Source organism: Cherax quadricarinatus, chromosome 13 (genome assembly GCF_038502225.1).
Source record: "Cherax quadricarinatus isolate ZL_2023a chromosome 13, ASM3850222v1, whole genome shotgun sequence".
Classification (NCBI taxonomy): domain Eukaryota; kingdom Metazoa; phylum Arthropoda; class Malacostraca; order Decapoda; family Parastacidae; genus Cherax; species Cherax quadricarinatus.
The window spans coordinates 12,520,039-12,545,282 of NC_091304.1; the positions used below are offsets into that span (position 1 = coordinate 12,520,039).

Sequence of the window (25,244 nt, forward strand, 5' to 3'; positions counted from 1 at the left end):
AGCTTTAGCCACCAAAGTTATATTCTACATTCTCCTTCTGGATACTCTTCTTGGCTAACATATCAACTTTATCATGAAGGAGTAATCCAATGTGTGATGGGATCCATAGCAATTGTACATTAATTCCTTTGTCCCTAATTTTTGAGTATCTATACCTGGCTTCCCCAATGAGCATGTTGTTGGAGTCATTATATGAGCCAAGAGCCTTCAATGATGACATAGAATCAGTAATGATGATAGAGTCAAGCTCAGTGTCATAGGTTAGCTTTAGCGCCATTAGGATTGCAAACAATTCAGTTTGCAGTGTAGACGCCCAGTTGTTAATTCTTATGCCTAACTCAACAAATTTATTATCGTTCTTAACTAGGGAGGTGGCAACAAGAGCAGATGCAGCCCTGCCAGAGGACTCCTGTTTAGATCCATCAGTGTATATAACTTGTGATAACTTATTACTACCAGCTAGGCGAAAAATTTCTTCTTGAGCAGTTGCTCTAACAAGAGATTTAAGGAAGGGATTACTAGCAATGAGCTTCTTTGGAAATAAGTCACTGACTTTTTTTTTTTTGGGGGGGGGGGGGAGTATTCTAGGTAATTTACACATATGTTACTATTTATGATAACTGTACTTATGTGGACTTGTATCTAAATAAACTTTCTAACATGTGTTAGGTGGGACTCAAGAAAACTCATACATTGATGATCCTTAACAACAACAACAACAACAACATTCAACCAGACAGATGCTCGTGGACAAGTGAAGAGAAATTTTGAAGATACAGAAGAGGATTATATAGTTTTATATCACCATTATAACACCCGGAGATACAGGCGCTATATATATAACCGTGTGTATGAGAAGGAAGAAGAATTGTGAAATTCTAAGTGTAGAAGTGAGGGAATAAAGGTGACCGAGTCAGCTAGCAACAATAGTTACCTCGACCATAGTAAGATAGAAACGTGAATTTCAGCCTCAGAAAGGAAGGCAGTGAACTGTAGTGTGTTAGGTATAGGAAGATAGATGGCTGCAGAGGTGTGCACTTCATAATGTCATACCCACCTGGAAGAGGAAGAATTAACAAGAGATGTGAGTTGATATTTTACCTCTTCTTCCTCCTGGGGAATTGTTATACGTTTATCCTCCCCTTCCTTGGATTGAATTTGATTGTCTTTCATTTCCTAGGTGCTCTTTGGCCCCCCACGGGTCAAATAATTATACTGTCCCCCACACTGATGCTGTTGAAGGCCTCTGAATTAGGGCTTAGAGAGAGTGATAAGATTTAGTTTGGATTTTTAACCCCGGAGGGTTAGCCACCCAGGATAACTCAAGAAGGACTGTCTTAACTTATTTCCATTGGGGTCCTGAATCTTGTCCCCCAGGATGCAACCCACACCAGTCGACTAATGCCTAGGTACCTATTTGCTGCTAGGTGAACAGGACAACAGGTGTAAGGAAACGTGTCGAAATGTTTCCACCCACCGGGAATCGAACCCGGGCCCTCCGTGTGTAAAGTGGGAGCTTAGCCACCAGGCCACCGGGTCACTCTTCACTTCTTGGATCAAACCTATTTCCCAGGTTCTACACGACCTGTACAGGTATAGGACTTTTCCTTGACTGTTATAAGAAAGTGTCTCTTGGGCTAGCAGCCATATGGGGAACAGTTTATTAAATGTTTATTGACACTGCAGTGGTGTAAACAGTTTATAGGCTAGGTTACATAAACCTATAAAAATATAGCTATATACTGGTATTTTTTTAATGCACCAGCTACCTCCTACCAAGGGAGGGCAACCCAGAGAAGAAAATTATTCAGACTTTTATTTCTTTTTATGCAGTACAAAAATAATGTAGTTTACATACAATATAACATTGGTAGGCACAAAAGAGATTGACTAGTATGCAGTGCATTCATTCAACTGCCCTCTTTCAAGAGGTGTGCTAACATCACAAATTAGACCACCCCCTGACTGCAATGTCCCCAGTCCCTCCAGAGTGCAGGCACTGCCCTACTTACCTCCAGAACTGAAGTCTGGCTAACAAGTTTCCTGAATTCCTTCATGAAAGTTGCCCTGCTTTCTCTCCAGCAGCATGTTCATTAAAAATCACTTGTCTCTGTTTACTCCTCTCTAACACAACCTGCATTAAATGAAACTACTGATTTTAAGGCTCTTAACTAAAATCTAATGTATGAAACAAATGTATCCTGTGACAGAATAGATAAAGACTGGAAAAGTACAGGTGGTGATTTTTTTCCACTGTAGGTGCAGGAATTGAAAATACTGTCCAAGACAAATGAAACAAAATTCATAAACCATTAAAATTAATGTAATACTGTAATTGATAAACAACAATTTGGATTTGCAGACTAGCATGATATGAGGGGAATAACAGTGCCATACCAAACCGAAATAACCTAAGCATACCTATAGTGCATTCATTCCAGAAGCAAAAACTGCTACCTAGATATTCGAACTTAATCCGTTCCAGGAGGCTGTTTGAATAATGAGTTGTACAAATACTGAATCAATTTTTCCCATAAGAAATATTGTAAATTGGATTAATCTGTTCCAGACTCCAAAAAATTATCAATTCTAAAACATTTTAAGTGAAAACATTGCTTATTTAAACCTGTATACGTAATAATATTTACATGAATAAAATCATACATGAAAACTATAAAAACAATAAATACATGAAATAAATGAAAATTTAACTTCCCTCTACCTATACTGGGGAATGCTGATGGCCTAAAGAGGAAGGTGGAGAGATGTTATTGTTAGTCTGGTGTTTTTTCTCCTTTTCTGTCTCTTTGCAGTAGCACTTGAAGATGATAGGGATTCACTAGCATTTGATTTTTTCTTTGCTAAAGAAGCTGTCCAATGTTGTCTTCTTTTGATGACTTTTCAAAATTTTTCTAAAGTAGTCACTAACATTGTCATTAACAGGTTGATGCTCCTATTCACAACAGTAATGTTAGGATGCCATATTTCCAACAGGCTCTTTGTCTGAGCCCAGTGGTAACACAGTTCCTTAATTTCTGCAATGGAAATTTTGCCCTTACTGCTTCACTCCTCTGAAGAAGAAATTTCCTCAACCACTTCTTGCTGCTCCTTGTGCAGGTATTGAAGTTCTTCTGTGTTGAGCTCATTCATGTGATCCTCCACCAACTCCTATACATCCTCATCATCCATTTCCAAACCCTTGGACTGGCCCAGAGAAGCAATATCTTTCACTACAGGCTCTGCCTCAGAGCCTTCAAAATCTCTAACTAACACACAGTCTGGCCACAATTTCTTCTAGGCAGAGTTCATTGTCCCAAAACAAACTTTCTTCCTAGGCTTTGTCTATTATCCTTAACCCTTAAACAGTCTAAACGTATATATACGTTCTCTCGCTTAGGGCCCCAAACGCATATATACATTTCATTTGTCATTCATTCAACACTGGCACGATAGGCCTGAGTCGCCTAGACACGAGAGAATGGGTGTGCGCACTCAGTGTGTGCCATATGAAAAAAAATGGGGACACCTGGGTACCACATACTCATTTTTCCTATAAAAAAAAACGATTTTTTTTCTCAAAATATTCGGGGCGCTGCACAGGTGAATGTATATACAGTGGACCCCCGGATAACGATTACCTCCGAATGTGACCAATTATGTAAGTGTATTTATGTAAGTGCGTTTGTACGTGTATGTTTGGGGGTCTGAAATGGACTAATCTACTTCACAATATTTCTTATGGGAACAAATTCGGTCAGTACTGGCACCTGAACATACTTCTGGAGTGAAAAAATATCGTTAACCGGGGGTCCACTGTATACGTTTGGACCGTCAAGGGTTAAACACTGGAGGATATTAAAATGTTTTTTCCACAATTCCCTAAGGGTATGCTGTATTTCATAGGTCAGTTCAAAGCACCTTTTAACCCTTTCAGGGTCCGTCCCGTAGATCTACGGCTTTGCGTTCAGGGTCCAAACCGTAGATCTACGTCATGAGCTCAGCTCACTCTGATAAACTGTGAGTGGTACACTTGGGCCTAGATATGAGAGAATACATCCATGTGGTATGTGTGCACCACATAAAACAAATCCTGCAGCACACTGTGTATAATGAGAGAAAAAAAACTGAAACCAAGATTTTCGATTAAAACAGCAACTTTGCAGTGTTTTTTCGTATGTTTTTTATAGTTGTATTTGCAATTTCTTGGTCTCATTTGATAGAATGGAAGACATATTACAGAAATAGAGATGATTTTATTGGTTTTAGCACTGGAAATGGCTTGAAACTGAGCTCAAAGTAGCGGAAATGTTAAATTTTTGTCGATGTTCAAGAGTAAACAAACGACCTCACACGTCTAATACACGCCAGCTGGTGGATCTAATACACATTCACAAATGTGGTGATGATATTTATACAATTATTACAATATTGCATAACAGTAAATCTTCTATTTTTTGGTGTGAATAAAAATTCATTATGTAAATAAAAAATCAAAATGGGATTTATTTGTAAAGCCTCAAAACGTAACTAATGAACCGAGGAAATGTTAGTTTAGTGCTAGGAATGCCTACATTGTTTATTCTGGATGCTATTTTGAAATTGGAATATTTTGAACTTTGTGTTAAATTGGCCAAATTACCAATTTCCGATCACTTTATTTTGTAGTTGAAACAGTTGACTTGGCGATTTCTTGTGCTCAATCGATAGAATAGAAGTAATACTAGTAAAATAGCTAAGAATTTGGTCGACTGGAATGATGTAATTGGCCTAAAATGGAAGTCAAAGTCGGCAAAATCGCCGATTCGTAAATATCGCTGACACATCAAAATTCGCGAGAGCATAATTTCGTCAATTTTCCATCAAATTTCGTACTTTTTGTTTTATTACCTTCACAAAAAGATTCTCTACCATTTCATAAGAAAAAATAAATTTTTTGGGGGAAAATTCTTGGACACTGGGGCACCACTTCAGATTTGGGCCTTGGACCCTGAAGGGGTTAAACAGTGCTTTTGTGTAAAGATTCTTAGAATTGGAAATTACCTGCTATCCATGGGTTGGATAAGGGGAGTGGTGTTAGGAAGCAAGATCTTCACTTTAATGAAGCTGTATTCATCCACCAAATTTTCTTCAAAGACTGGAGGGGGAGCAGGAGCATTGTTCATTACCAGAAATGCCCTTAATGGCAAGTTTTTTCTACAGGGTACTTCTTCACATTTGAGGCAAACACTTCATGTATCCACTCAGTAAAGAACTGCCTTGTTACCCAAGCTTTACTATTGGCCCCCCACATTACACTGAGCTTTGATTTTCAGAGTGATAGACTAGCAATGGTTTAATTTTGCAGACCCCACTAGCATTACCACACAACAAGAATGTTAGCATGTCTTTCATGGGCTTTTGTCCTGGTAATGATTTTTCTTCTTGTGTGATGTCGGTTCTCTTAAGCATTCTTTCCAAAAGAGGCTAACCAGCACCATTCTGAAATCCATTGACAAGAAACACCAATATGAAAAGCAATATAGACAAGGCTTAATACACAAAGATATTCTTAAACACTATTCATCAGCTCTCACCAAAGTAATAAAGAAAGCCAAACAACTATACTACTCCAGTAGATTCACAGACACTAGAGGAGATATAAAAAAGACCTGGAAAACACTCTCTCAGATTCTAGGGACCCACAAACTGAGAAAAACCAAGAATATTGTCCTAACTAAACCTAATGAAACACCACTACATCCCACTGACACAGCTAACAAGATAAACGACTTCTTCTCAACCATAGGATCTAATCTCGCCAGTAAAATCCCACATACCAATGCCCATGCCGGGGACTACCTAGATGGGAATTTCCCTAATTCCTTCTATCTTGCACCAACTGAGCCCATGGAAGTCACCGAGATTATAAAGTCACTTAAAAATAACTCGGGGAATCTGTCTCATGTCCCACCATTACTGTACAAGCGAGCGGCCCATGTCCTTTCGCATGCTATTTCATTACTCTTTAACAAGTCACTAGAGACTAGCACCTTCCCGAAACTACTCAAGATGGCAAGGGTTACACCAATACATAAAGGTGGTGACCCTACAGACTTAAACAACTATAGGCCAATATCTAACTTACCATTGCTATCCAAAATCTTTGAGAAACTCGTGCACAGGAGACTGTATTCATTTATAACGGCTCAAAACATACTCAACCCCTGCCAATTTGGATTCAGGAAAAATAAAAGCACTAATGATGCAATCATAAAAATGCTAGATCTGCTTTACACAGCATTGGAAAATAAGGAATATCCACTAGGAATTTTTATTGACCTAAGAAAAGCTTTTGACACAGTAGACCACGACATCCTACTCCACAAACTTGATCATTACGGTATAAGAGGCCATGCGCTTGCTTATTTCAAATCTTACATTACTAATAGGTATCAGTATGTTACCATTAAAGACACAGCATCAGCAACACGACCACTTGATACTGGAGTTCCGCAGGGAAGTGTCCTTGGTCCCCTGCTCTTCCTCATATACATCAATGACCTTCCAAACGTATCCCAACACCTGAAACCCATTCTCTTTGCTGACGACACGACTTATGTCATCTCTCACCCTAATCTTGCCACCCTCAACACCACTGTGAATGAGGAGCTGATCAAAATATCGACTTGGATGACAGCCAATAAACTTACGCTTAACACTGACAAAACCTACTACATGTATATTATGTTTGGTAGCAGAGCAGGAGATGCACAAATTAACATTAAGATTGACAACACTTTAATTACCAGAAATAATGGGGGCAAATTCCTAGGCTTATACCTTGACAACAACCTGAATTTCAGCACCCATATCCAGCATATAACCAAAAAAGTATCCAAAACGGTTGGGATCCTCTCCAAGATACGATACTACGTGCCGCAAAATGCCCTTCTCACACTATACCACTCACTTATTTATCCATACCTCACCTATGCTATTTGTGCTTGGGGATCAACTGCAGCAACACACCTAAAGCCAATAATAACCCAACAAAAAGCTGCAGTAAGAATAATCACTAAATCCCATCCCTGGCAACACACCCCCCCCCCCCCCACTCTTCATAGACCTAAACTTACTCCCTGTTCAGTACATCCACACTTACTACTGTGCAATCTACATCTACAGGGCCTTAAACTCTAATATCAACCTTGACCTAAAACGCTTTCTTGATAGTTGTGACAGAACCCACAGGCATAACACCAGACACAAACATCTCTATGACATTCCCCGTGTCCGACTAAACCTTCATAAAAATTCAATGTATGTCAAAGGCCCTAAAATCTGGAATACCCTACCTGAGAACTCTAGAACTGCAGACACATTCATCACCTTCAAAACTACCATTAGAAAACATCTTATCTCCCTGATACACCCTGTCAACTAACTACACGAATACCACCTGGTGGTTCACACTTACACTCACTGACTCATTTGACCATAAACAGAAATATTAATCTCAATATTAAAATAATGAATCCTGTGATACTCCAATACTGAAACTATGTACTGTGCCAAAACAAAAGCATTTACATTGCTAAACTCACAAACTAGTATTTAGTCACTTAGCCATAATACCAACTTACCTCATAATTTGTAATATTTTACAATTAAGAATGAAACTAAGTCTGCCCGAAATGCCTAGCCATGCTAAGCATTCTAGTGGTACACTCTGTAATCACTATTTTACTACATGTAAACCACACAATAACCAAATTTCTGTAAACTCAGCATTGTAATCCTTATAGAGAATAAGCTTTGAGGCTGGTTTCATCATAATTAACAATTTGAGGAGTAAGTCCCTCAGCATCTACATGGGTTTTAAATTCCTTAACAAACTTTTCAGCCTCATCTCTGTTAGCACTCGCAGCCTCCCATGCCTTACTGCACTATGAATCCCACTCCTCTTTTTAAACCTGTCAAACCAGTCCCTACTTGCCTTAAATTCATCACTTTTGGCACTGTTTCCCAGTGTGTCTTGCCTAGGATCACTATATAACTGGTTTGCTTTTTCACAAATTATTGTTGCAGAAACACTGTCACTGGCCAGTTGTTTTTCGTTAATCCACACTAACAAAAGTTTTTCCATTTCTTCAGTTACCTGTGATCTTTTCACACTAGGAATTTTCACTCCTTCTGTTATATCAGCCCCTTTTATTTCCTCTTAATTTTTCAATATGGATGATATGGTGGATTTCGCCATACCATATTGAGTGGCCAGGTCTGACACATGTGTTCCACTTTCCCACTTCACAATGAGTTCTTTCTTCACTGTAATTGTTGTTCTCGCTGCTTTCCTTTTAGCTTGTTTAGATCACTAGTCATTTTTGGGGCCAGGATTACTTATTTTCAATGAAAATATTGAAAAAACACGATGGAATAACAAGGAAATACCAAAAAGTTTCATGGAGCTTATATGAAGGATCCTTAACAAATGAAAGCTGATGAGAGACTGAGCATGTGAGACTGTTTTCATCGGACTTTGTCCAGATGAACCGTTTTGTTTAGGTTGAATATCAGGGCAACATCCAAATACCAAGCCAAATTTTTCTCAAAAAGTTGGGTGAATATTGAGTTGTATGAATATAGGGACGTATGAATATTGAGGTTCCACTTTAATTGATAATAAGGATGAGAACTTAATATGTTTTATTTTGCTTTAACAGATTTGGACAATACCCTGAAGCAAACTTTGCCAAGGCAGGGGTACTCGCACTTTACAGGCGCTAGGGAAGAGTTTAACACACAGCCAGTACCCAGGAGAATCCCACATTACGAGGAGGATCCATTTTGGTAAGACAGTACGAGGTTAAAAATGCTTCTATGTGATTAGTTTTAATTTTATTGTTGCATATTGTCCATTCAGGCAAAAATACTGTATGTTTTTCAAATTGCTAGAAACCAGTTTGTATGAAATAGTAACTTGTTCTGAGTTTAACATTGAGTTGGCATGTCAGTATACTGCCTGGCAAAAATTATAGTATTGTATTAGTACTTTGCATATAAGCTAAGAAGAGAGGTGGTTTTTCATAACATTGGCCATTTTCTAATAGAGTAAGGTAACCCAGAGAATACCTGGAGTATACCTGGAGAGGGTTTCGGGGGTCAACGCCCCTGATCAGGGCCTGATCAACCAGGCTGTTACTGTTGGCTGCACACAACCCGACATACAAACCACAGCCTGGCTGGTCAGGTACTGACTTAAGGTGCCTGTTCAGCGCCTTCTTGAAGACAGCCAGGGGTCTATTGGTAATCCCCCTTATGTATGCTGGGAGGCAGTTAAACAGTCTTAGGCCCCTGACACATATTGTGTTTTCTCTTATCGTGCTAGTGGCACCCCTGCTTTTCATTGGGGGGATGTTGCATCGTCTACCGAGTCTTTTGCTTTTATAGGGAGTGATTTTCGTGTGCAAGTTTCGTACTAATCTCTGTAGGATTTTCCAAGTGTATATAATCGTGTATCTCTCCTGTCTGCATGCTAGGGAGTACAAATTGAGGAACTTCAAGTGTTCCCAGTAACTGAGGTGTTTTATCTCCGTTATGTGTGCCATGAAGGCTCTCTACATTTTCTAGGTCATCAGTTTCACCTGCCTTGAAAGGTGCTGAGTGTGCAACAATATTCCAGCCGAGATAAAACAAGCGACCTGAAGAGTGTCATCATGGGCTTGGCATCCCTAGTTTATCTATTTGTTATTTTTCTATCATGTATGATTGATACAATGTTGTGGTCTTTGAAAGTGAGATCCTCTGACATTATCACTCCCAGGTCATTTACACTAGTCTTTCGCGCTATTGTGTGGTTGGAATTTGTTTTATACTCCGATATAGTTTTAATTTCCTCACGTTTTCCATATCAGAGTAGTTGAAATTTCTCATCATTGAAGTTCATGTTGTTTTCTGCAGCCCATTTAAAAATTTGGTTGATTTCCACCTGGAGTCTTGCAGTGTCTTCAATGGAGGATACTGTCATGCAAATTCGGGTGCCATCTGCAAAGGAAGACACAGTGCTGTGGCTTACATCCCCGTCTATGTAGGAAACACATTCAGTATCACTTATTCTCTGGCTTGCCTTTCTGGCTAAACATTACATTACAGTTCAAAGGACTCCAGACTGCAATGTCACAGTATAGGTACTGTTTCAACAAATCATTGGTATACATTTTATGGGTACAGTGCAACATTTTAATGACAGTACTAGTAGTCATTTCCACCACTACTCATGCAGGTCATAAGAGGATGTAACCGTTACCTTTCTGGTCATCTAGATTTCATCTGACACTTTTCTTAGTCATTTGTGGTATGTGGGATATATATACTGTGTACTACATATGTTTTGACACTGATTTTCCAAATTAACATTTGTACTGTATTTATACAGTACTTATGGTTTTTATTTTACAAATTAGTACATACGTAATGCCCATCAATTTTGGCTATGCAGTACACTTTTTTACCTTTGGTTAAATTAAGAATTTCTGTAGTTTATGAAAACACTATACAGGAGGGCCCTGTGTATATAACAACCGCTTTTTGGTGTTCTTTGTTTTGTTTGACTTTCAGTTGAGCCATTGTTTATTATGTTTGGTCCTTTTACACCATTTTGCCATTTTTGTACAACAGTTGTGTAAAGGAAGGATGACTGGCACCATAATTTAAGGTAAATATTTTATGTACTGTGTATTTATTTTACTTCTATTTGTTTTTATGCCTAGCTGTATTGTTATCAGTCATTTTAGATGCAGTTGATAATGAAAAAACTCCTCTTTTCTACTTGCTGGTGCATTTAGCTTACTGTATGGGTAGGGGCTGTTGAAGTGGTATGGGCATTTAGAGAGAATAGGAGTGTAATGGTCAACCCAGGAAGGGTTGCAGGGAGGGGGGGGGGGTATAGGAGGTTTTTGAGTACCATGTGTTCTAGCATCCAGAGGATAGTGTGATTGTTAGATTGGAGTGAGTGGACACAAGTTATTTTTATGGCTTGATATGATGTTGGAGTGTGGAGAGGGTAACATTTATGAATAGATTCAAGGAAACCAGTTAGTTGAACTTGAGTCCTGGAGGCAAGAGGTACAGTGCCTGCATTCTGAAGGAGGGGTGGGGATGTTGTAGCTTTGAGAATCATTTGAATTGTGATGCTGAAGGGAAGAGGAGTGAGTAATTTCATGCATTGGCCAAGGAGGTATAACATCCCTTAGGAGTGAGGAAGAGCCACATGTGAGAGTGGTAGGATTGATGGGATCTTGACAAATATTGAAACCAGGTGGGGATATAGTTTGGATTGGTTAGTCATTTGTTCAATAAATGTAGGAAAGAAGGGAAGGTACTTTGGGATTGCTAGAGAGGGTACATAGTTCCTACGTATAAAAGAAAGCGGGTCAAAAGAGAGAGAGTAAAAATTATAGGGGAATAAGCCTGTTGAGTATACCAGATAAAGTGTAGGGTTATTATTGAAAGAATTGATAGTAAGATGGAAAGCAGGATTGCGCAGATGAACAAGAAGGTATTGGCCTGCCTCTGGCAAGACGGTGAGGGAGTGAATGATGGTGAAAGTGTTTCCTTTTCTAGTTACCCTACCTCAGTACCAGAGTGTTTAAAAAAAATCTGTTTCAACAAGTACATTATACAGGTGACACAGGCCTAGCTGACATCATTGACATACTGTATAGAAAGCCCCTGGTTATGCAGAACATTTTGGGCAACTTAGGTTAGTCTTGTCCCCCCCTTCCCTGTATGCAACCCACAACAGTCTTCTAGCACTCAGGTACACACTCAGATACGTACGTACCGCTAGATGAACAGGGGCAGCAAGACAGCTGGTGAATGAAAGCTGGTAATAATTTTTTTGTTGGGGGGGGCGTTCACCTTACCTTGGTGGGAGAAGGCAAGTGCATTAGAAAAAATGATGATTACAGTACAGTATAACTGCATTATACTTGTTGCAGAGAAACTGTAAGAACATTGGGGATTGTTTGGGATGGAAGACTAATAAGAGATTAGCCTAGTTAACAAAATAAATACAGTAGTATAGTATATAGTGTTACACAAATTTAAGTCTGGCAAAATAAATGCACTTTACATTGAAAATCCGTACTATAGTATATTAGTTATAGATATAAAGTTGTTTTTATTCATATTTCTTGTCAGACTCACAGTGCATATTGCATTTTGAGTTTGAGCCTAGTAAATAAGGTAATGTGTTAGTATTGTTTGTGATCAGGTATTGGGTTATTTCTTACATTCTGCAGATCTTTCATTTTCTTTAATTGTTTATATCTTCTCCTATCACCTGTGATTGGTAATATAGTACAAGGTAATGATGTGTTCTAAAGTTCACCATTGTGTTGATAAATAGAAGTTTATCATTTTTAAGTGCAATTTTAATTTTACACAAAGTAAATTTTCTTAATTCTTTTTATAAACAGTTATTAGTATAGAAAATTTATTGCACTGAATACATCAGAAATATTTTCTTATTTTTTCAGGAAGAACAGACAAGATAATTTGGTTCATGGCAGGGATCATCACACAGATACAAGTTACCATGACTATAAAGGAATTCACCATGAACCAGAGCGAATACCCACAGCCAATCCTCGTGGAGCCTGGAACCATGGGAGAAGGACCAAACAATCTGGGAGAGGAGCACGTGGAAGAGTGGTGGCGAAAGCTGAACCTCCCTTAGTACTGGGTGGCATCCCTCACTTAAAACGTTCCTTTGTTATGAATAAAAATTCTGATGATCCTGATGCATGTAGTGAGAAAGAAACTTTAGATAAAGGAGAAACTGGAAGTGCATGTACTTCAAGTATGATGACACCAAATGTGGCTGGGGAAAATAGTAGAAATAAAAGCTCAGTAGGTTCAATGGAAAGAGATGCAGGCTGCAAAACTGAAAATAATTATAATGCTAAAGTAAGTGAAGCATGGCCTCAGCACTCCAGCACTGATAATACCCAAATTGCAGATTATAGACAAGAGGTTCCCAAGAGACATAGTCATGCCTGTGAGGAATCTGTCAATATTCGTGGACTCCTGAATGAGAGTAGGCAAGTACATCAGGAGCTGAATGTTGAAAATAGTGCTGCTAATGAATCGCAAAAAGTGACTAACTACAACAGTGAAAGAAATCATAATTATGGCAAAGCATATGAAGACAATAGTAGTGTTTGTCAACCATCCATAGCACCTTCACAGACTTCTGTGCCTGCCGATACTGCTAAGCTGGAAATGGAAACTGAACGCTACTATGATGAGCTGTTGGGAAAAGAAGAATCTGAAAAGAATGTGGCTGAGAAGCTGTCAGCATCTCAAGTGGCTAAAATCACCATCAGCTACAAAACTGATGAAGAACAAAAAAAAGCAGAAGAGGAGAGAATTAAGGAAGTGGAACAAAGAGAAAAAGAACAACAGGCTCAAATAGAATCAGCTTGGTCAGTGTTACATCAATACTGGCAGTTTGTCAGAGAAAATCCATATGATTTTAATGGATGGACTTATCTTTTGAATCATGTTGAGAGTATGGTAAGTAATGTTAGAATCTGAATATTTAGCTAATGTTTTTCTCTCACTGTATCTACTTACATTTGATTGTACTCACAGTCTGTGACTATTATATATATGTTGGTAGAACCTCTAAATCAAAACTTAAATTCCAACATATTTAAATAAAAGGCACACAGTTTCTCTTATAGCTGAAGAGGAGAAACAAGATCTCAGTTATTTTGTGCTGGAGTAAAACATATATGTAGAGCAAGATTTTGACAGTGTTTCTTTCTGTGTAGACTGTAGATCTTTATTAGGTCATTTTTTGTGCTGTATGACCCAAACAGCATGAGCATTTCTCTTATAATAATAATAGTAATAATCAGTTACAAGATTTCCAGGAAATAGAGGAGAATTGTAATGTTAGTCTAATATGATGAAGTCTTTAAATTGGAGATTAAAATTCAAGTTTGTAAACATTCTGACAAGAAATGAAAATCTCCCAATTCTTCATGATATCATATCTTCATCAGCTGTTAACCCATATAGGTTTAGCACTTCCCCTTTTTTATTCAGTAAACCAGCGATCTCCCACTGAGGCACGGTGACCCAAAAAGAAGAAACACTTTCACTATCACTCCATCACTGTTTTGCCAGAGGGGCACCGATGTTACACCCCTCCTTAAGAGTGCAGGCACTGTACTTCCCACCTCCAGGACTCAAGTCTGGCTAACTGGTCTCCCTGAATCCTTTCTTAAATGTTACTTTTCTCACACTCTAACAACACATCAAGTCATAAAAACCAATTGCCTAAACTCACTCCTATGTAACATGCTCATGCATGCCTATTGGATGTCTAAGCCCCTCACACACAAAAACCTCCCTATGAATATAATAATAATAATAATAATAATAATAATAATATTTATCATGTACGTATATCATATCATCATATATATCATATACATGTATATTCTTTCAATGTACCAGCCATATCCCACTGAGGTGGGGTGGCCCAAAAGAAAAAGCAAAAGTTTCTCCTTTTAAATTTAGCAATATATACAGGAGAAGGGGTTACTAGTCCCTTGCTTCCGGAATTTTAGTTGCATGGCTTACGGAGGAAGAATTCTGTTCCACTTCCCCATGGAGATAAGAGGAAATAAACAAGAACAAGAACTAGAAAGAAAATAGAAGAAAACCCAGAAGGGTGTGTATATATATGCTTGTACATGTATGTGTAGTGTGACCTAAGTGTAAGTAGAAGTAGCAAGACGTACCTGAAATCTTGCATGTTTATGAGACAGAAAAAAAGGACACCAGCAATCCTACCATCATGTAAAACAAGTACAGGCTTTCGTTTTACACTTGGTAGAACAGTAGTACCTCCCTGGGCAGTTGCTGTCTACCAACCGACTACCTAGAATATATATATATATATTTTTTTTTTTTCAACAAGTCGGCCGTCTCCCACCGAGGCAGGGTGACCCAAAAAAGAAAGAAAATCCCCAAAAAGAAAATACTTTCATCATCATTCAACACTTTCACCACACTCGGACATTATCACTGTTTTTGCAGAGGTGCTCAGAATACAACAGTCTAGAAGCATACACATATAAAGATACACAACATATCCCTCCAAACTGCCAATATCCCAAACCCCTCCTTTAAAGTGCAGGCATTGTACTTCCCATTTCCAGGACTCAAGTCCGACTATATGAAAATAACCGGTTTCCCTGAATCCCTTCACTAAATATTACCCTGCTCACACTCCAACAGATCGTCAGGTCCCAAGTACCATTCGTCTCCATTCACTCCTATCTAACACGCTCACGCACGCTTGCTGGAAGTCCAAGCCCCTTGCCCACAAAACCTCCTTTACCCCCTCTCCAACCCTTTCGAGGACGACCCCTACCCCGCCTTCCTTCCCCTATAGATTTATATGCTTTCCATGTCATTCTACTTTGATCCATTCTCTCTAAATGACCAAACCACCTCAACAACCCCTCTTCTGCCCTCTGACTAATACTTTTATTAACTCCACACCTTCTCCTAATTTCCACACTCCGAATTTTCTGCATAATATTTACACCACACATTGCCCTTAAACAGGACATCTCCACTGCCTCCAACCGTCTCCTCGCTGCTGCATTTACCACCCAAGCTTCACACCCATATAAGAGTGTTGGTACTACTATACTTTCATACATTCCCTTCTTTGCCTCCATAGATAACGTTTTTTGACTCCACATATGCCTCAACGCACCACTCACCTTTTTTCCCTCATCAATTCTATGATTAACCTCATCCTTCATAAATCCATCCGCCGACACTTCAACTCCCAAGTATCTGAAAACATTCACTTCTTCCATACTCCTCCTCCCCAATTTGATATCTAATTTTTCTTTATCTAAATCATTTGATACCCTCATCACCTTACTCTTTTCTATGTTCACTTTCAACTTTCTACCTTTACACACATTCTCAAACTCATCCACTAACCTTTGCAATTTTTCTTTAGAATCTCCCATAAGCATAGTATCATCAGCAAAAAGTAACTGTGTCAATTCCCATTTTGAATTTGATTCCCCATAATTTAATCCCACCCTCTCCCGAACACCCTAGCATTTACTTCTTTTACAACCCCATCTATAAACATATTAAACAACCATGGTGACATTACACATCCCTGTCTAAGACCTACTTTTACTGGGAAGTATTCTCCCTCTCTTCTACATACCCTAACCTGAGCCTCACTATCCTCATAAAAGTTCTTTACAGCATTTAGTAACTTACCACCTATTCCATATACTTGCAACATCTGCCACATTGCTCCTCTATCCACTCTATCATATGCCTTTTCTAAATCCATAAATGCAGTAAAAACTTCCCTACCTTTATCTAAATACTGTTCACATATATGCTTCAATGTAAACACTTGATCTACACATCCCCTACCCACTCTGAAACCTCCTTGCTCATCCACAATCCTACATTCTGTCTTACCTCTAATTCTTTCAATTATAACCCTACCGTTCACTTTTCCTGGTATACTCAGTAAACTTATTCCTCTATAATTTTTACAATCTCTTTTGTCCCCTTTCCCTTTATATAAAGGGACTATACATGCTCTCCGCCAATCCCTAGGTACCTTCCCCTCTTTCATACATTTATTAAACAAAAGTACCAACCACTCCAACACTATATCCCCCCCTGCTTTTAACATTTCTGTCATGATCCCATCAGTTCCAGCTGCTTTACCCCCTTTCATTCTACGTAATGCCTCACGTACCTCCACCACACTTACATTCTGCTCTTCTTCACTCCTAAAAGATGGTATACCTCCCTGACCAGTGCATGAAATTACCGCCTCCCTTTCTTCCTCAACATTTAAAAGTTCCTCAAAATATTCTCGCCATCTACCTAATACCTCCCTCTCCCCATCTACTAACTCCCCTACTCTGTTTTTAACTGACAAATCCATACTTTCCCTAGGCTTTCTTAACTTGTTTAACTCACTCCAAAATTTTTTCTTATTTTCATTAAAATTTCTTGACAGTGCCTCTCCCACTCTTTCATCTGCTCTCCTTTTGCACTCTCTCACCACTCTCTTCACCTTTCTTTTACTCTCCATATACTCTGCTCTTCTTATAACACTTCTGCTTTGTAAAAACCTCTCGTAAGCTACCTTTTTCTCTTTTATCACACCCTTTACTTCATCATTCCACCAATCACTCCTCTTTCCTCCTGCCCCCACCCTCCTATGACCACAAACTTCTGCCCCACATTCTAATACTGCATTTTTAAAACTATTCCAACCCTCTTCAACCCCCCCACTACTCATCTTTGCACTAGCCCACCTTTCTGCCAATAGTCGCTTATATCTCGCCCGAACTTCCTCCTCCCTTAGTTTATACACTTTCACCTCCCTCTTACTTGTTGCTGCCACCTTCCTCTTTTCCCATCTACCTCTTACTCTAACTGTAGCTACAACTAAATAATGATCTGATATATCAGTTACCCCTCTATAAACATGTACATCCTGGAGCCTACCCATCAACCTTTTATCCACCAATACATAATCTAACAAACTACTTTCATTATGTGCTACTTCATACCTTGTATATTTATTTATCCTCTTTTTCATAAAATATGTATTACTTATTACCAAATTTCTTTCTACACATAGCTCAATTAAAGGCTCCCCATTTACATTTACCCCTGGCACCCCAAATTTACCTACTACTCGCTCCATAACATTTTTTCCCACTTTAGCATTGAAATCCCCAACCACCATTACTCTCACACTTGATTCAAAACTCCCCACGCATTCACTCAACATTTCCCAGAATCTCTCTCTCTCCTCTACACTTCTCTCTTCTCCAGGTGCATACACGCTTACTATAACCCACTTTTCACATCCAATCTTTATTTTACTCCACATAATCCTTGAATTTATACATTTGTAGTCCCTCTTTTCCTGCCATAGCTTATCCTTCAACATTATTGCTACTCCTTCTTTAGCTCTAACTCTATTTGAAACCCCTGACCTAATCCCATTTATTCCTCTCCATTGAAACTCACCCACCCCCTTCAGCTTTGTTTCACTTAAAGCCAGGACATCAAGTTTCTTCTCATTCATAACATCCACAGTCATCTCTTTCTTATCATTTGCACAACATCCACGCAGGATAGTGAGGCTCAAGTTAGGGTATGTAGGAAAGAGGGAAATTATTTCCCAGTAAAAGTAGGCCTTAGACAAGGATGTGTGATGTCACCGTGGTTGTTTAATATATTTATAGATGGGGTTGTAAGAGAAGTAAATGCGAGGGTCTTGGCAAGAGGCGTGGAGTTAAAAGATAAAGAATCACACATAAAGTGGGAGTTGTCACAGTTGCTCTTTGCTGATGACACTGTGCTCTTGGGAGATTCTGAAGAGAAGTTGCAGAGATTGGTGGATGAATTTGGTAGGGTGTGCAAAAGAAGAAAATTGAAAGTGAATACAGGAAAGAGTAAGGTTATGAGGATAACAAAAAGATTAGGTGATGAAAGATTGGATATCAGATTGGAGGGAGAGAGTATGGAGGAGGTGAATGTATTCAGATATTTGGGAGTGGACGTGTCAGCGGATGGGTCTATGAAAGATGAGGTGAATCATAGAATTGATGAGGGAAAAAGGGTGAGTGGTGCACTTAGGAGTCTGTGGAGACAAAGAACTTTGTCCTTGGAGGCAAAGAGGGGAATGTATGAGAGTATAGTTTTACCAACGCTCTTATATGGGTGTGAAGCATGGGTGATGAATGTTGCAGCGAGGAGAAGGCTGGAGGCAGTGGAGATGTCATGTCTGAGAGCAATGTGTGGTGTGAATATATTGCAGAGAATTCGTAGTTTGGAAGTTAGGAGGAGGTGCGGGATTACCAAAACTGTTGTCCAGAGGGTTGAGGAAGGGTTGTTGAGGTGGTTCGGACATGTGGAGAGAATGGAGCGAAACAATAACTTCAAGAGTGTATAAGTCTGTAGTGGAAGGAAGGTGGGGTAGGGGTCGGCCTAGGAAAGGTTGGAGGGAGGGGGCAAAGGAGGTTTTGTGTGCGAGGGGCTTGGACTTCCAGCAGGCATGCGTGAGCGTGTTTGATAGGAGTGAATGGAGACAAATGGTTTTTAATACTTGACGTGCTGTTGGAGTGTGAGCAAAGTAACATTTATGAAGGGGTTCAGGGAAACCGGCAGTCCGAACTTGAGTCCTGGAGATGGGAAGTACAGTGCCTGCACTCTGAAGGAGGGGTGTTAATGTTGCAGTTTAAAAACTGTAGTGTAAAGCACCCTTCTGGCAAGACAGTGATGGAGTGAATGATGGTGAAAGTTTTTCTTTTTCGGGCCACCCTGCCTTGGTGGGAATCGGCCAGTGTGATAATAAATAAACAAGTAACATCCACGCACATTCAGACTTTCTACTTTGACAATTTTCTTCTTCTTATTCTTTTTAGTAATCTTTACAGGAAAAGGGGTTACTAGCCCATTGTTCCCGGCATTTTAGTTGACTTTTTCAACACGCATGGCTTATGGAGGAAAGATTCTTATTCCACTTCCCCATGGATATAAAAGGAAAAGTAATAAGACCAAGAACTATTAAGATAAAATCAAAGAAAACTCAGATGAGTGTGTATAAATAAACGTGTACATGTATGTGTATAATCGTCGTCGTCGTCGTCGTCGTCGTCGTCGTCGATCATCACCAGCACCACCACCACCACCACTTTTTTTTTCATAAAACACAACTAAGTTCAGTTTTTCTGGTCACTCACACTAGTATTTTTATTTTTATACATTCTTGGATACGTTATCATTATCATATAACCAACATATATTGTAATTAGCTTCTACTATTTTTTCTTTCCTATCCTCTGAAAACACCTCTCTGCTTTTTTTTTACTTTGCTAGGTAAATACTGTACTAATGGAAAGAAAGTGTGCAAGCTATGAATCTGTTCAAAGCTTTGGTATATAACCCATTCCTGGGCTGAAAACAACAAGCTTAAAAGTTAAGAAGTTGCTAGTTTGATACTTGGAGGATAGCTCATTGAGATGTTATGGCTATGTGAAATTAGCCAAGGGGTAGACCATTGAAAAATTGCATATGTAGCTTATGAGCTTTTGAAATAAACAGAAAGATGTTGTGTATCTTTATACGTATATGCTTCTAAACTGTTGTGTTCTGAGCACCTCTGCAAAAACAGTGATTATGTGTGAGTGAGGTGAAAGTGTTGAATGATGATGAAAGTATTTTCTTTTTGGGGATTTTCTTTCTTTTTGGGTCACCCTGCCTCGGTGGGAGACGGCCGACTTGTTGAAAAAGAAAAAAAAAAAATTTACAGTGACAATGATGAGAGGTTAAATTTGGGTAAAGTTGTTTTGGAGGAGTATGCCACTTAACAGTTAAGGTTTAGAAGTTCTCTTAAGTAACTAAAATCCTTACTTCCTTATATTCCTTTCAAGGGAACTATCTGGATACTGGCACCTGTTAGTGTGCAGGTGATGACTATGTGTCTGACGTATTAGTGCATACAGTTTTTTTGTGCCTTTAAATACCTGCCCATATTTTTGTTCTCAGCACAGCTGATTGGGTCTCCTATAACCTCTTCATGCTTTTGAAGGAAACTTAAAGACCAGAGGTTCATTCAGTACATCTTAGGGGTAATACTGTCTAACTATCTTAAGTAGCAAGAAGCCAGGGTCTGTTGTTCCACCACCAGCTTCCCTACCAACAAGCAGGATGTGTAACTGGCAGGAAGGTGCCTTATTCCACATTTTTCACAATTTCATGACACTAAATGGTGGAATTCAGTTGAAAAGTACAGTGGACCCCCGGTTAACGATATTTTCTCACTCCAGAAGTATGTTCAGGTGCCAGTACTGACCGAATTTGTTCCCATAAGGAATATTGTGAAGTAGATTAGTCCATTTCAGACCCCCAAACATACACGTACAAACGCACTTACATAAATACACTTACATAATTGGTCGCATTTGGAGGTGATCGTTATGCGGGGGTCCACTGTACACTGTAAATTTAACGTAGGATACTGTAATTAAGTCACTGTAATTAAGTCATTGTACAGTAACTTATTTCCATGTTACGATGAGTACTACACCCTGAAACAATTACATCATAAGATTTCCTCATAAATACATGCTTTACAGTGGACTTTAAGGCATGCAGTTGTTATGGACGCAGAAATTATATTATGCTTATTTAATGCAGGATATTCCCTCAAACCCAAATATGCAGTATAACATAATAATTAACCTAGGATAGCCCTATACTGTGTAGTTAAACTATGTGACTTGTTTCCATATTTTAAGGAGCATTACATCTTGAAACACTTGTAATATTATAAGCATTCCTTGTACATAGTGTTAGAAAGCCAAATCAGTAAAATATAGAAACAATTATTTCACCAATTTATGGTGCATATTCCAAGTGGAGCAGTGCGGGGCTATGCACTTCCCCATGTTTGAAGTACCAAACACCTTCAAACACACCTAATATAAAAATAACGTAGTGTACAAAGTATTAAAACATTAAAAACAATAAAAATACTAAAAAACTGATAATTTGATATCAACAAATTGCAAAATGTAAATATCACTAGTGCATAAGTTTTCATCAGATTTAACTCATTTAATCTTTAACGATTCATAAAAACTCACTCTTTAATATATAAAAAATGTATTTTTTTTTTTCAAAATCTTGGCCCCACACAGGAAATTTAATTTCAGAATATGTCACAGTACAGGGGTTAAGAAAAAAATAAAGGTAGTTGTTGTCTTTGTTTTTGTGGTAGTGGTGGTAATATATTCCAAATTCCCATGTCATTCTTTTGTGCATAACTCAGATGTATTTATTCCTCTTCTCTAAATATTTACCATTTAGGGCAAGTTCTCAACTGTGAAAAAAAAAAAAATTAGTAGTACATGTATATTAGCTGGTCTGGGTCATATGTTTGAATAATAAGAAATTTATGAACTGCCTTTAATTGTATAATCTACTGATGCATATATGTTATTATTATAAAATAATTTATGTTGTCACTTGTATCATATATACTTTATATATTCCAGGATAATTTGGAAGTCGCACGCTCTGCCTTTGATGGATTCTTGCCACTGTATCCTTATTGTTTTGCTTATTGGAAAAAGTTGAGCGACATGGAGCTAAAACACAATGACATGAGGAGGTAGGCTTTCTCTATTTTATATGATTTTTTTTTGTCTATTGTTGTATAGTTTTGTTATTTTTAGTGAAGCAAAAATATATTGTAGAAATGTACTTAATTCTCTGTTTGTATTAGTATACTTTTCAATAAAAAATGCAGTAGCCTTACAGTATTTGCAGCTTTACCATTCTCCAAATTTTGGTATTCACACTTTGGTAAAGATATACCTATTTCAATATTTGAGAGGTACTGAGACTGTTGTGGCCTCAACCTCCTACCCAGCAAGCAACAACCTCTTGACATGAATCTTCTCTGAAACTTTTCTTACCTGCCACCCCATCAGTAACTGTCCATTAGGGTACAGTAAACTCTTGATAAAATGGACTTCTATAAAGTGAATACATGTATTTGCTAAAATGGATAAAAATTCTGGCTGGACAAAGGCTCAACATGTATGTTTAATGGTGTACCCGATAAAAATAGCAATGTAGTTGTCCAGTCATACCATTGATAAAGTGGACCAAGTCTGTTTTATATGAAGTTCGTCCAGTCCAGGCTTTGTGCAGGACATGTCCATTTTTGTAGTTCTTTGTAAGAGGGGCATCTGGCCCAACCCGTGTCAGTTTATTATTGTCTTTGTGCCTGCTTATGTACTCTCACTATCTTGGGAGGAAAGAACTAGTGATTGAAGAAAATATTAGTTTCTAGATAAGCCAGACTGAGTCCTGGAGGTGGGAAGTACAGTGCCTGCATTCTGATGGAGGTGGTGGGGATATTGCAGTTTGGAGGGGCATCTGAACTGCAGTATCAGTGTGTTACTGGGAAGACAGTGTTGGAGTGAGCGATGGTGAAACTGTTTCTTCCTTTTCGGGTCACCCTACTTCAGTGGGAGACGGCTGCTGTGTTAAAAATATCATTCAAAATTGTATTGTAAGATGTTTAATGCTAGCTTAGCAACTATTTATAAATGTAACATTCAGTGGTGGGTGATGGTAGAAGAAAGTGGTAGTGGTGGTTGATGGTAGAAGAAAGTGGTAGTGGTGGGTGATGGTAGAAGAAAGTGGTAGTAGTGGTTGATGGTGGAAGAAAGTGGTAGTGGTGGATGATGGTGGAAGAAAGTGGTAGTGGTGGGTGATGGTAGAAGAAAGTGGTAGTGGTGGTTGATGGTGGAAGAAATTGGTAGTGGTGGATGATGGTGGAAGAAAGTGGTAGTGGTGGATGATGGTAGAAGAAAGTGGTAGTAGTGGTTGATGGTAGAAAAAGTGGTAGTAGTGGTTGATGGCAGAAAAAGTGGTAGTGGTGGATGATGGTAGAAGAAAGTGGTAGTGGTGGGTGATGGTAGAAGAAAGTGGTAGTAGTGGTTGATGGTAGAAGAAAGTGGTAGTGGTGGGTGATGGTAGAAGAAAGTGGTAGTAGTGGTTGATGGTAGAAGAAAGTGGTAGTAGTGGTTGATGGTAGAAAAAGTGGTAGTGGTGGATGATGGTAGAAGAAAGTGGTAGTGGTGGGTGATGGTAGAAGAAGGTGGTAGTGGTAGGTGATGGTAGAAGTAAGTGGTAGTGGTGGTAGGATGGTAGAAGAAAGTGGTAGTGGTGGGTGATGGGGAAGAATGTGGTAGTGGTATAGGATGATGGTAGAAAGTGGTAGTGGTGTAGGATGATGGTAGATAGTGGTAGTGGTGTAGGATGATGGTAGATAGTGGTAGTGGTGTAGGATGATGGTAGATAGTGGTAGTGGTGTAGGATGATGGTAGATAGTGGTAGTGGTGAAGGATGATGGTAGATAGTGGTAGTGGTGTAGGATGATGGTAGATAGTGGTAGTGGTGTAGGATGATGGTAGATAGTGGTAGTGGTGTAGGATGATGGTAGATAGTGGTAGTGGTGTAGGATGATGGTAGAAAGTGGTAGTGGTGAAGATGGATGTGGTAATAATGCTTGGATTACCAACAATATGTTAGGTAAAAGGTTGCAGATGCAAATAATGTGACATTTTACTGTGGCAACATGTCACTCTCCAGGAGCTTTGTCAAGCTGTTACAAACAATACAGGGATACAGAGGGTATGTATATATGTAGGTAACAGTATGAGGTGAGAGAGCATGAGCACTGCAGTAGGCCTATTGGTCCATGTTGTAGGTGGTGGCAGTGGTGTTGGTGGTAGTGGTAGTGGTGGTGGCGGCAGTAGTAGTGGTTTTAGTAATACAGTAGTGGTAATAGTAGTAGTAGTGGTGGTAGTGGAAGCAGTAGTGGTAGAGGTGGTGGTATTAGTACCACCACCTCTACCACTAGTAGTAGTAGTAGTACTAACAGTGGGTAGTAGCAGCAGTGACAGTGGTAGTGCCACCAGCTGCTTTACGTTACATAAATCACCAGTTTACAGCTATATCAGCTTGGGGAAAACGATGGCAGGTCACATTTGCTTCTGAGAAAACATAATGATGATGTCTCTAGGCATTATGATGGTAAGGCTGGAGCAGTGGTAATAATGAATAGGAGAGTTCTGGTACCCTGGGATGAGGTTGAATAGAGAACAGAGCAAGACGACTCATCTCTCACCTGAATCTGGCCTGGACAGATGTGTCATTTCAACAGAGCCTTCAACACCAGAGAGATGTGGGTTGCCTTACTGTTATGTACAAGACCAGTATTGTCAAAGTACCACACTTAGTTACAATCTGAGGACAGTGAGAAATGAGCTTCTACACAACAAGATGGGCACCAGACAGCACCTACACTCTGACTGTACCCTTCTCCAGAACATTGCTTTATCTGAGATCATTTATTCCTAGGATGACTCATGTCTGGAACAGGTTCATACAGAATAATGACATCAGTGAATTACAGTCAGTGGACCAAATGAAATTGCTTACCCACAGATGACTCCAACTTCATCCTGTTCACTATCTGTCTTATAACAGCTCTTAGCTTGTAAATAAAGTTAGGAACTCTTAACCTAATACTGTAAAACCTTGTGTAAAAAAAGTGGGAAAGTGGGATAGAGAAAGGGCAGGATAGAGAG

General features: G+C 39.0%; 1 protein-coding gene across 1 annotated transcript in view; it reads left to right on the forward strand.

Moving 5' to 3' along the window:
* Positions 1-681: 681 nt before the first annotated feature.
* Positions 682-25,244, forward strand: part of LOC128688632 (uncharacterized) — an 88,853-nt gene continuing 64,290 nt past the window's right edge. Inside the window, exons 1-4 of the mRNA XM_070084520.1 lie at positions 682-1,084; positions 8,703-8,829; positions 12,519-13,557; positions 22,134-22,249. Coding sequence (XP_069940621.1) covers positions 1,045-1,084; positions 8,703-8,829; positions 12,519-13,557; positions 22,134-22,249 — 1,322 coding nt within the window. The 5' untranslated portion in view covers positions 682-1,044. The remainder of the gene's footprint in view (positions 1,085-8,702; positions 8,830-12,518; positions 13,558-22,133; positions 22,250-25,244) is intronic.